Source organism: Bradysia coprophila, assembly GCF_014529535.1.
Source record: "Bradysia coprophila strain Holo2 chromosome IV unlocalized genomic scaffold, BU_Bcop_v1 contig_106, whole genome shotgun sequence".
Taxonomy (NCBI): Eukaryota; Metazoa; Arthropoda; class Insecta; order Diptera; family Sciaridae; genus Bradysia; species Bradysia coprophila.
Genome location: NW_023503372.1, coordinates 3,198,636 through 3,212,165, shown reverse-complemented (window position 1 = coordinate 3,212,165; position 13,530 = coordinate 3,198,636). Strand labels below are relative to the sequence as shown.

The 13,530-nt window shown below is 33.4% G+C and overlaps 1 protein-coding gene across 7 annotated transcripts in view; it reads left to right on the top strand.

Moving 5' to 3' along the window:
* The window catches only part of LOC119070958 (fat-like cadherin-related tumor suppressor homolog), a 274,427-nt gene that overhangs the window by 233,471 nt on the left and 27,426 nt on the right, over nt 1-13,530 (top strand). For 4 of the 7 annotated variants that reach the window (XM_037175522.1, XM_037175521.1, XM_037175518.1 and 1 more), the window contains 2 exons: nt 12,093-12,185; nt 12,421-12,765. In XM_037175522.1, coding sequence (XP_037031417.1) covers nt 12,093-12,185; nt 12,421-12,765 — 438 coding nt within the window. Of the gene's footprint in view, nt 1-9,351; nt 9,376-12,092; nt 12,186-12,420; nt 12,766-13,530 lie in introns of all 7 variants that reach the window. The other 3 variants (XM_037175520.1, XM_037175516.1, XM_037175515.1) reach the window with 1 other exon arrangement.

Below are 13,530 nucleotides of genomic sequence, written 5' to 3'. Positions count from 1 at the left end.
CGGTTACATTAATATCACATCCATACATACATATCGCATACAGGTGAACTTTGGAACCATTTCAAATTTCTTCCAATTTCTTTATCCCTTTCTACAATCGTATAGTGTTACATATGCACAAAATATTTTTTTTTTATGCCAGTCTAATTCTGTGTTTGCATATATGTATACACCTCAAAGGCAACGAAATTACGGTTCGTTTCGTTATATACATACAATTGACATGCTTTCCTGGAAAATTTTACATTTAAAATCGATAGGCAACAAGTCCATACCATGCCCCTACTTTCGGCCATACATTTACCAAACTTCTAAGACTATGCAGTTTTTCGGTAATTTATTAAAAAAGTTTTCCATATCGTTCACCTCCTTATCGTGTTTATATACACTGTACTTTCGGTGAATTTGTAAAATTGGAACTGGAAAGAAGTCGAAGAAGAGAAAAAAAAAAACAAACAGAAAAAAGCATAAAAGAAAATAAAACTTTTTTGGCAGGATCGAAAATTTCTGCAACTTCTTGAGACATAGAACGGATGGTTTTTCTTTTTCGGTGGGGGGACCATAGACATGGTGAAACTCTCGTTGGATAATATATTTATAAAACTACAAGAGTACCTCTGTATGTGCGACCTAAGTTTCAATATTTGAAAGAGTTACACCGTTTTTCTCGAAACTCATTTTATGTGAACGTGTACCACATCAAGTCGTGTTGTACAGCCATTCAACTGTAGCGTAGTACATTCAAATAAATAATATATCTTTTTAATGTACACCCCCCGGTTTGTTTATTTCGATTTTAAATTCAATTTATTTCGTCAAGGTGGATGTGTCGGTACGGGTAAATATAAATGGTGAAACCCGAAATAACTCTTATTACATTTGAATGCTCTCCACCATCAGTCTTGTTCAAACAATAAAATGTCAACAAATCAATAATTAACGAAAGTTTAAGAGTTTCAAGCCCATTATAAAGGAAAATGTCGAAAATGTTTTTCGGGAATTAGACGATTTTATAGCTGTGCTGTGTGCTACGCTTTTTTTCTCTCTCTCTGTATACATAAATGTAATGGCGCGCCGTCACCCCTAAGGGAACTAAACAGTCTAATTTATTTAGATAAAATTTCTTCTTTCGGCGAATAATTAATTTAAAATAAATACAGCAAATTAAACGATGGGAACTTGTTGAAATGTTGACCTACTTCTTGATTGATACGCTTAAAATCGTTTAATCGAAACGAAAATTTTCAGCCATGAATGAATATTCGACGAGTTGTTTTTAATCAAAAAGCAATTATTCAATTAAATGGAATTGTTTATTTGTGTGTACCGGCAATCTGAGAGAGTAAATTGTTATTAGTCCTGATATCTATATCACTGGTCGAAAAGGAAAATCCATATTTCGATTTTTTTTAAAATATTAAATATAATTTGGCTATCGGCACACCGTTCATACTGAATTTTGAAAGGAAAACATTGTTGCAAGAGCATAGTTGAACGAAAAATTAATTTACTTCCTCCGAAAGCTGTCCAGTACATAACAATTTGTCCCCTGTGAAAATGATTCATTACATGTGGACTATTTTCAGTTCATTTTCCTATGTGGAAATCAACTTTCGAATGCGGTAAATTCGATAGCTTCGGTCTTTACTGAAATAGTATGTTGTGTTACAAGTATTGTAATGTTGATTTTTTCAGCACTAGACCCAAGTTTTCCTTACGAGCGGAGCGAGTAAGGAAAATTGGGTCGTGTGCTGAAAAAATCTCATTACAATACTTGTAACACATCATGCTTTGTGCCAACCGAGAATTGAAATAGACAAGAGCACAAAAAATCATAATTTTCATTGTAAACAATCACTCTTCAAATTTGATCGATCACATTGCTTTGCATTTTCTAAAACGAATGTTGTAATAACTCATACAAATTCCATATCAACACTGCTTTGAGTGTTGTAATATCACATCAAACGGGTGCTGAAATAAGTCACTTTACAACATTAAAATGAGTGCTGAAAAGAGTCGTATTTCAATTCTCGGTGGCACAAAGTAATTTTACATTTATCACAAAATTGTTAGCTCCTGTAATGACTTTCGCAGCATCCAATGTCAGCAACTATTATCTGGAGTTGTTTTCGAGGTCAGAATAAAATGAATAAATTTACAAACAATTTACCTCGCAATTTGCATGAGACCCTCAAGGTACGAACGCCTTAAGCCTCTAAATGCACTAAATGCTCATGCACACGATCAATTTGTTTCATACTTTCTGTGTATTTGACATTTTAATTGGTGATCTAAATTTTATTGTAAAGAAGAAGGTTACAGAAACTTGATTGTCAAATGTTAAAAAAGTAAACCTTCGACTTATTCGCTTCCTTCAACACAATTAAAACACCTGTCAGTAAAATCGATCCCCGTTCTTTCTACTGATCGATGAATGAAAATTCTGTTGAAGTAAACGTGAACAACCTCATGTTTTCTAGGATCCATGTCCTTTCAGAAACAGCTAGTTATCACTAACTGACAACGATTACAAACATAAACGATTAGCTCTGACTAATGGTCTTTTATATATAAAAGAAGAACGTATTGTCAAACTAAAGAAGTAAAAGATTTGATATCTAACACTAAATTATACTTGAAACAATAGAAGTAGCAGATTTATATGTTGATGAAATGTTAAAAAAAAAGCTTAAAAAAGAATCGAGATTATCCAATCTTCACCGCGCCCACGTAGCAAAAACATATGATAGAGAAAAAGTAGCACAAACATAAAAAGAAAAAATCGAGAAAAGGTGATCCGCCTACGATACCTAATAATATTTCCACATTGATTTTTGTGTACCAGACCGAAATGAAAAGGTACAAGGCGAGTTTGAGCCTAAAAATACACGTGTCCCTGACCACCGCATTCCATTTTCAATGAAGGTATTCTGTGAATGGATGTTGCACGACATGAATATGGAAATTTCCCCATGAAATAAATTCTTAAAATTCATTTTCTACCACCATTCAAGGAAGCTCAAGTTATTTATGGAAACGTCCGACGAAATGGACGTTCCTTTTAATAGAAAATTAGAATTCACGAACTATAATTTATTGATGCTGCATTGGAAATTTATTTCGGACAGGTATACTTCACTATTTCATGTTGTTTTCCAAAAATAAAAATCCCCCCCTCGAAAAACGTCTGAAATGAAAATTTCGAACACCCGAAATGCCGACACGCGATTGTATAAAAGATTATAAAAGCAAGCAAATAGTAGAAAACGTGTTTTAGTACGTTTCCCATTCAATTTCATCAAATAATAAATTACTTTCATACCATCTGTGATGTTCGAAAACCTTTACACAAAAAAAAACGAAATCCATGGCATACCTCTACTACATGGTATATTTGTGAGTAGACGATCAACAAAAAAGAGAACGCGCTGCATATTACCATCCTTAAAAAAATCCAACCAATTCTACCGACCGAACAATGCTGATATATGAAATAGGACAACATTACTAGTAAATGTATTGTTTCACCTGGGATTTATGTGTAATATAACCCCTCTCCATACAATTTTTTTTAGTTTGACATTCTCGTTACGTTGTTCGATCGATTTCATGCGGAAATACACCATAAATAGGCGAACGGTGAAAGAGGTTGTAAATAATAATAATACTGCGAAGGTCTCCCATTTTATTCATGTGTTTCCCCAAAACAGAAAAAAAATACTCAAAATCGGCACACACCGAAACACAACACAACAACAAAAAATGATTCACAAAATGTAAATGTACAACAGTGCCAATAAAATTCAATAAATTAATTTCTGAAATACAAGTTTTGCGTTGGTCCATAAATCATCGCTTTTATGGCAACACAAAAACATTGGTTAAATGGAATAAAATGTTCAGATGGACTGTAGCAGAGCACTGCCGGCTCGCGTTTTTTTTCGTAATGCCCCATATCATGGGCAGCATTTTCGACACGGAGAGGAAGTTAAATGCTATAAACCACTATCGGGGTTCAATGGAAAATATGGCTATTTTGGGGTTGCGATTTTGTTTTTAAAATAAATGAAATTAAATAAATTTTCCCCAGCTATTTTTATGGAGTGTTACACGATGCCTGGGCACCGAAATAATGAATTGTTTTGTTCCCTCAAGCTTGTTATTTCGCATATAAAAAAAGCGAATGGGATAGAGTCAATTTACCGAAATATATTTTTTTTCCTCCTCCAAGTCAATTAGAATTAATTGGAAGTATGAACAAATTTAAATTTCATCCAATTAAGTGTTGAGAAACATGCTGAGCATGTTAACGTAATATTATGATTTTTTAACACGCCAGTGAAGGGGTTACTTAACACATTCAATTATTACCGACAACACAACAAGGGGATAAAATAAAAACAACAGAAATGTTGAAGTCTTTTGAAGTGACAATTCGCCAGCATGAGTGAACGATAAATAGGGTGTTGAGGATGCTATTCGCCCGCAATAAAATCATATTTTCATTGTAAAAATATCAAATCAAGTCGAATTCTGATACCGAACGTTTGTGTCTGAAAAATGCTCAAAATTCACTTGATTGGTCCTTTCAAAAGATTCTTAATTTCAGGGGTGAACAGATTTACAGTAAGAAACTCTCTGCGTTCAATTCCGTCCGCGAATAGCACCTTCCTAGACTCTAACTATTGTTTCCGGTTAAACAATGTGTGGGCTTGTTAACTTTGTACCGAAACGTTCACAGTATGTGAATAGGATTTTTTGTTTAAAAAGTTTTCATTTTATTCGAATCATAACTCAAATATCGTGACTTCCTTCGGCAATGAAGTTCACTGTTTTTTATATTTTAAACTCCCTTGACTGCACGAATAGCGAGACGGTTTGAGAGTTATTTTTCAGTTTTACAAACAATGTTCGCCTACGTGCTTGTTTCAGATGTTTTCCTTTCTAAGTAAAGTCTACGAATTCTGGCAATCGTTGAGTCTAAGCGTATTTGTTGCATTGTTTGAATGCCACTTCAAGCTAGAGTGAAGATAATGAACAGTTCATCTCTGGAAAAGAGCTGTAAGTTTTCCATTCAGTTAAGAAAATATGCTAAAATAACACACGAAAGGTCGCAGAAGAACGAATTCCAATATCTTGATTAACAGACTTCATAAGACAATTTTCAAAATTTCGATCTAATAACAACCAACTCATCCGTGATACCGTCGACGACAAATTTCTTCACAATAAAGAAACAAAATATGAAATATTTATCATTGTTGATTGAACAACGAATGAATTCGTTGATGAATTTTTAATTCAATTTCATTATCAGTCAAAATATGGGATGTAGGGAATACAAACAGTATCAAGTACCCCAGGTAAGCAGCAGGATATTAAGTGGCGGTTTCATATTTTCTTTAGCAATTTAATATATTTTTCCCCTCATCTGGAAAGCCGACCGAAACACAATACCCTCTACCCATATAGACATTCTCGTGAATTTTTATTAAATATTTTTTTTTGTGTTTTGTGTTTCGTATTGTTTGGGGGTAAGACACGTAGACATTTCGTTACACACCCTAAACAGACAAAAAAAAATATTGCAAAGAAAACAAAAACCCAAAAGATTCTCCCACAAAAGAAATTAATATTGAATCAAACACCATTAAATTCTTATTCATATCACAACGTATTTTTCTCAAATAGAATTTTCATCGGAACGGTGCCGGAAAAATCTTTTCACAATTCAAACCTACCATATAGGGACGATTACGATGATATTTTTTTTTCTGTATGTGCTTCGTTATAACATTTTACATCGTATCCGGCACAGTGCGAATATATTACAAAAACCATACAGAATTTAAGACAAGTTCCCTCAACCGATTTATACACTTTTTTCTCTCTCCTGTGCTCTATTTAACCATCACGGAGACGTGAAACCGACTCAATATAATATTCTGTACAGGAAACGATGACTTACATATTTACAAAACTAATCCATTTATCCAGATTAGAAATGGATAATATGTCACAATGTTGATCCGACTTGTTATAGGATAATCTGACATCATCATATTCCATTCTATTAGCAACATTTGATTCATAACGATATAAAATGGGTTATTATTCTCTTTAAATTCTATTTGATTGCATAGGACGATATGTTATATAGACTTTGGATCCGTTATATAAATTTTGGGAAAGCCCCGAGAGTATTAGCTTTCAGTGCAAACATAAGCGTTTTGCTTCGATAAATCGCTGGGTTTTCGTGTGAAAGACGCCTTTTCAGATGACACTATCAGGTCTTCCACACGCCTTTTATCCCCTGATTCTTGTTGTACAGTTGAATGATTCCCACATTTAAAAAATAAGGAGAGAAATCAAACCATTTACGTTTGACGGACGGACTGAATATGACTTGTGATAATTATCGAATCTATTACTTCTTTTGATCGAATTTTTTGCGATAGATTGAATCAGATTCTTGTACTTCATTTCTTTTAACATTACATTTTAATGTAAAAGCACACAATACTCAAAGATTATAGTTTATTTCTGTCACCGCTGTCCAAAATTATTTCTGTTGTTCTGAAAGTAACAATTGGTCTGATCAATATCTCAAAGCGTCACTAAGTCAATGTAAAATGGATGTTTCTAAGCCAACTCTTCTTTAACATTGAACTCTGAATCAAGATCTGGATTCCGATTAGAGGATTTTTCAGTTGATACATGTAATTCTTCGATAAACTCTACCGCGATAAGTAAAATTTATTAGCGCTATTGAACTCTGAAGGAAATTGAACCACAGATTGTCGACAAGAACCTTTATATTCCCATAAATTTCCTTCTTTTTACCGAAAATCTTCCAGATCCCACTCTCAGCGTGGGATGTCTGCATTTTCGACGATAATGTTCTTTTCCGAAATTCACTGACTTTCAATTCATATTCAGGTGTGGTTTCTTTACAACATTGCACCGCACAGCTCGCTTTCGAACAAATTAAAAGAGCCATCAGTCTGTCTCAATTTTCTTTATTGTAGCAGTATACACGTCGGCATTTAGTGAATCATTTTGTAATTAATATGGTATCTGTTCAAATTATTTATTGTAAGGGAAATATATGAGGTGGTGGGCGTACATGAAAATGGTTGGTGTTATATATGCCATCAAATATTCCATGCATAGAGTCTAATGTTTAATTATTATTCCATAAATCATAATACAAGTTCATAATTTATAATTAATATGGAAATAATTAAAATGTCTTACGAATACAATTGAATAGATTAAAGTGTCAGGTAATAATTCTGTGTTAAATTGTTCATTATATTTGTTCCGTACCTACACAGTTCATACACCAAAAACGTCAAAATATTAATAAACCTGTCTGTCACGTGAATTAAAAGAAATTCTTGATGTTTGACAAGGATTACTAATTAATGAGGCTTTAGATGATTGGAAAAGTTTTCCCATTCTTTCGATCAATATCGCCGACGTCTTGAGATGTGATTCACGAAAATATTAAAAACTGAACCACTCGAATAGGCAAAGTGGCCTCCAAATACTTATATATAAATCCAATGTTCCCATTCTCTCAGAAAGAAGACAATGTTGCACTTTACATAATTTGATAAGAACTTGGTGGGGATATACCATTCCATACTTTATAACTCTTCATAAAATTTAATTAGCAGAAATCATCGTTTAAATTCAATTAGCACTGTTTAACGATTTACTCTTGGAATCTGAAGTGGCGGAATAATACCATCTGTGGCACGAACGTATAATAGCTGAGTATACTTAACCTATAGTCGGTCGGACGGATGGTGAAACTTTTTTTTTTGAAACCGATTGACGACACATTGTTTGTAAAAGATTTTCAACTTTAAACTTTTATGTCATTTAACAAAGTGTTTTCTATATGGTTGGTTGGATGGGGGTATTGGTTTATTATAAGAAAAAAAAATGGAAACGAAAACCCTACGTTCATCTACGAAAGGCATGTAGCAATGGCGTTTTCAATGGAGATTTCTAAAATATACTTAACGAAGGAAACAAGTCTAAAGTTTGTCAAATGAAACTTTGTAAACATATAATCCGAACGGTATACTACTGAAAGCTCATTAAAACTACTTAAAATTACTACTTAATGATCAAACACTGAGCTGTGTACCGTGGATTTGGTGGAATTAATGTAAATACCTCAAGGGTGTTCTTTAACCAAATTATGCTTTTGATGATTGAAAGAAAATATATCAAAGTCTTTCTGCAACAAATTTTACGGAAACGTTAACCGTGTCTACTGGTAAACCACTTTACAATGTTTCGCTATACATCTCTTTGCCGGAGTTAAAACTTTAAAACCAACAGAAATTGTCCAATGTTAACATAATTGTGAGTCTTCTCTATTATATGTATTCTGTTGTCAGCGCTGGTAATTCTTTTTGTCAATGAAATTAAGAAATGTTTTCTTCCGTTTTTTTGCTTATTTTATTGAGGTTTTCTTTTATCAAAAATTGACAACGTGGCGTCTTGTCTGGCTGGTTTGGTTTAAAAAAATAAACAAATCTTTATTGTTAATGAAATTTCGTCAAAAAAACGTAAATGAAATGAACGAAAACAACTTTGACAAAGTAAATTGAATGTTAGACGCACGTTATATTAAATTTTGTTGTGTTGTTAGCATATGGTTTTAACGGTGACATTGAATCGGTGGTGGTGGGTGAGCCTAAAGTCTGACGTCTGGAAAAATAAAAATCTGCAAAGCCATCGAGTGGTTTAAATTTTGGCAAGGCAGTACAATTGAAGCCTTATATCTCTTATCTTAAGTTTTCGTTTTTATTATTTATCGTTTTTTCAACCTTCTACAAACGTCGAGTGTATCTCAGTTAAATCATGAAATATCTACGACTTCTATTGTTTGATGCTAGCCCTTTGTTTGATACAAAATCTATTACTTCAATACTTCAATGCTATACAGAACTTGTCGTTTACTTTTGACATTCTGGTCGAAAAAAATGGCTAGGTTGTTTCTACCACTTCCTGTTTTAAAAAACAACTGAAAATTGCTATAAGAGTATAAAGTATCGGTCTGCCATGCATCATCCACAATTCATAGCGTGCCCAGAAAGTTTCGATAATTCCAACAAAATTATCCTGTTTGCATTTCCATGTGTCGTGTATAACTGCATCGGTATATATACACCTCTGTGTAATAAATTTTTCAAAAATTGTTTGAGCTAAACCGGAAAAAAAGTAGAAGAAAAATTTTGGCTAAAATTTACTTAAACACACCAAATTACCACACATTATACATATAATATCCAGTAGAGCTATTACTTACCGAACATTTTTCCGCAGCGCCAGACAGTACAAATGGTCCCTGTGAGTATCAATTATGGCTGGTTTTTTTTTGTGTACATACAAATGTGTTTGTTTCTGGTGCCTTTATATTTGTTACGTAATTGCACGCTCTTTAAATTATATTTTCGAAATTTTCTGTTTTTTTTTTCGTTCCTTTTTTTTTCTAGAATATATTTTGCTGTGGCTTTTTAGTATAATTGCGTTTTAATGTTCTGATCTGACAAAAAAAAGCACAAAAGCTTTTCTTCTTTTTGCGTTCAGTTTTTTAAATGTTTAAAAATTGTTTGCCAAAAGTGTATCATAATGCTCCTCACATTAGCACCATTTTTGTTCCTTTTTTGTATACATTTATATAAAGCGCTTTAATTAAACGGTTAATAATTTCGGATATATCTCGATTAAAATGCACAGCAACGATGAGAGCTCTATAAATGTATCATAATGCGGCCTTCTATTAGTTAAAATTGATTTTGTCAGCCGAAATTAAATTTCAATGACGTTGGGTTGTATCGAACCATTAATGGACGAACATTGTGAACGGATGAAATGCATTTTTTTGGAAATATAAATCAAATTAAAAATATACTTTGAATAATACTTTGCGTAACGTTGCTGTATCCGCCGGAAATTATTTCACAAATTTATTTTTGAAAGTAAAATCGACATTATAAAATATGCTCCTGAATGTTTGAATGTTTTCGGAGGTGAGGTGATTCGTTTCCGTATTGCGACATGTCAATTGAGACATATACGAATTTCCCAGAGATTTCCAGATTGAAAGTTTTTTTTTTCTTTCGTTCTTTCTTTGCCGTAAAACATGGAACTTTAATATTTGACTTTGGTTAAATTGTGAAAAGGGATGTGCAATTCAATTGAACGTTTGCAGATATCAAAGCACGAGGGGGAAAACCACTTTTAAAATGTTGGGAGAATTGTTACAAATTTTGAAATAGAAAGAAGTTCTCGGAATTTTGTTAAAAAAAATATGTGTCGTACATAGAAGGGCGTGCAATCAAAATTTAATGTTGAAGTTTCCTATGATTAGAATTAATTCTTAAAAATAGAATCTCAGCAAATTGTTTCCGATCGAATTCAAATGATGTTAATGAAATGCAATAATTTTCAATGTTAAATCAATAAATTTCAGATGATGATGGAGGTATAATTTACTTACGCTCGCCCATCTTTTAATGCTTAACATTAAGATCACCCTGCCGACAGGGACTAACTTTCACGATGATATTTTCTTCATAATTCTTATATAATAACTTTATATTATCGGTGTCCTTACCACCAGTGGTTGACCCAAGTCCCAATGGTTTTGAATCAGTAACAGGGCCTTTCATTAATAAATTCGTTAGCCGAATTTACTGAAATTTACCAAAATTTACCGAATACTCACTGAATCTTTTGAAACATAAATTCGGTAAATTTCGGTAAATAATAGATCCTGCGTAACACGGACGGTAGTTACCCCACGATTTTACCTACCTAGTTTGTGATCGAAATTTAGGAAAATATGTGAAACTGTTTTCCCAAAGACGTCTGATAAAACGTAGTGGAAATTTGGAAAAATGTAGGAAAATGGGCGAAAATTTAGGAAAATATAGGAAATAATTTTCGCAAAGACATTCCTTGATTAAACGATGTAGAATTTCAAAGAAAATTTGTAGCTAATATGCTTCATCGAGGAGTAGATTAGGACACAAATGACGATAATGATGGTTTTTGGCAGTGGTTTTCTCCTCATTCCAACATTGGAATTAAATCTAAAAAAATCCAAATCGTTTACGCTCTCGATTCGTTGGTCGATGGGCAAATTTAGGTTATTGTAACGGCGACACTGTCACCATTAACAACGACTATTGTACAGAATATCATTTCGCATGAATTCACTTGATACGTGATGTTAATTGTAAATTATTATTGATGCTGATAATCACAAATTTATATCCCGAATATCATTCGCAACAGTTATACTGTATTTTACTGCTGCTGTGCCACATTTACGGTTTTCATTTCGTTTGTGTGTTATTGAATATTATTATTAGATTACTATTTTTCGGAACGTAAAGTGAAACAAAAATGTGTATTCGATAAAATACAGTGAACGACATCTCAAATGTCTCACTGTCAAATTTTTCTGAGAATTTTATTGTGTCATTAAAAATTCACAATAAAATTCTTTGAAAAAAATGACAGTGAGACATTTGAGATGTCGTTCACTGTAGAAATTTATTTTTAAAATGTGTAAAATAATATTCGATATTATTCTGATGCTATCATGCATGACACAAGAGTTTTTTCCATGTTATCACAATAATCATCCAGCACACAACAAAGCGATCTATATCACACACAAAATATTTTCGCAATAATTTCCGGGCATCACAATAGGGATATAGAAAGCACCGAAAATATCAATTCATTTGATACATCATTCACCCCGTCTCATAATATTCACACATTGTCGACAGAAATCATCATACATACACCTATTTTCCCATGCAATTTATATAAAATGCATATCGGTTATAACAAAACTTTTTTTCCCCCAATAACCCAATTTATAAATGCAAAATATTACATTTCTTCATTGCATACCACCTATAGCTTCCCACATCCATATACTATATATATAATGTGTCACATATAGTCAGTCAACAAAAACTCACCTCCATTCAAAATTCTGTATGAAAACTTATATGACTCGGTTTTACAATACGTTCTTATCGCAGGTGCCATATACGTTGTGGATGAATTGGACTACGAACAGAAACAAAGTTATGAGCTTGTCATTCGTGCAACCGATAGTGTTTCTGGTGTTTCAGGTGAGTGTTTAAATTAACTTTTGATTTTACGTTTCATGCGGTTGCATGAAAATGATATATGTTCGAACAATGATATGAACAAAAAAAAACGAGTTGGAAAAACCGTTTTTCGGTTGAACTCCATTGAAATAGAGAGAACTTTATGGCGACAATACTAAGAAAATTGTTGCACTATCGTCTCGTCTACCTCATCCGGGAATTCATTGTTTCAATTTCAAAATTCTCCATGTTTCAGCTGAGGTGCCCATCAATGTGCTCGTTCAAGATGTGAACGATTGTCCGCCGGAAATCGAACACGACAGCTACAATATATCCGTGTCGGAAGGGTCACCGTTCGGCACAGCTATTCTGAAAATTATAGCCAAAGACAATGACACCGGTATCAATCAAATGATAACGTACAACCTTCAAACGGACAACAAGAATTCGTCAGAATTCTTCCACATGGATCCGGTCGAAGGGGTTGTGTACCTGAAGAAAGCATTGGATCACGAAGCGGCTACGGCTCATCATTTTACAGTGATTGCAACGGATAAGGGTGTGCCGAGTCTCAGTTCAACGGCACACGTTTGGGTGACAGGTATGTATCTAAAGATGTTTGTTCGATATAAATGTAAGAACTTAAAATATTACTCGGGTGTCGTAACAGATTTATTAAAATGATTTAGGGAAAGTAATCAATTTCGCGACGGTATATTTACGTGCGAACGTTCGGAAGTAATTAACACAGTAATAAAGACAGTGTCGAGAGTAACGAACAATATTTGCATAATATTTAAGCACTCAAGCTCACTGAATTAATTTCCGGAATAAATATGCCATCCAGAGCGTAGTAAAATTTCGAGTCGGCATTCCGACGTCTTCTAACGTCTCCGGTACGTTCAATTTCGTTGATACTGCATCGCATTCATCGTAATGCATCTTAAAAGAGCATTAAATTCTGTTTGAAAATTCATACGAAATTATTTAACGCCACCAGAGTTATGTCGGTGCTTATTAGTTCGTATATTATTTCAGTTCTGGGATATATGTGCCTGCATACGTACATAACATATAGACAGACGTTCAAAAATTCCCCGTTCCCATTTTCCGAAAAACGTATTCTTATTATATGACATCGTACGAAGTATTTAAAAGGAATTATAGCGGCGCGAAACATTGCTAGAAGAAAATGTGCTTAGCAAATAAATTAATAATATTTTGGCGCGTGCTATTTGCCCTTAAGTGCAAATAGTCTTCTTATACACTATTTGCACTTAAGTGCAATTAGTCTTATACACTATTTGCACTTAAGTGCAAATAGTATTCTAATACGCTATTTGCACTTAAGTGCAATTAGTCTTCT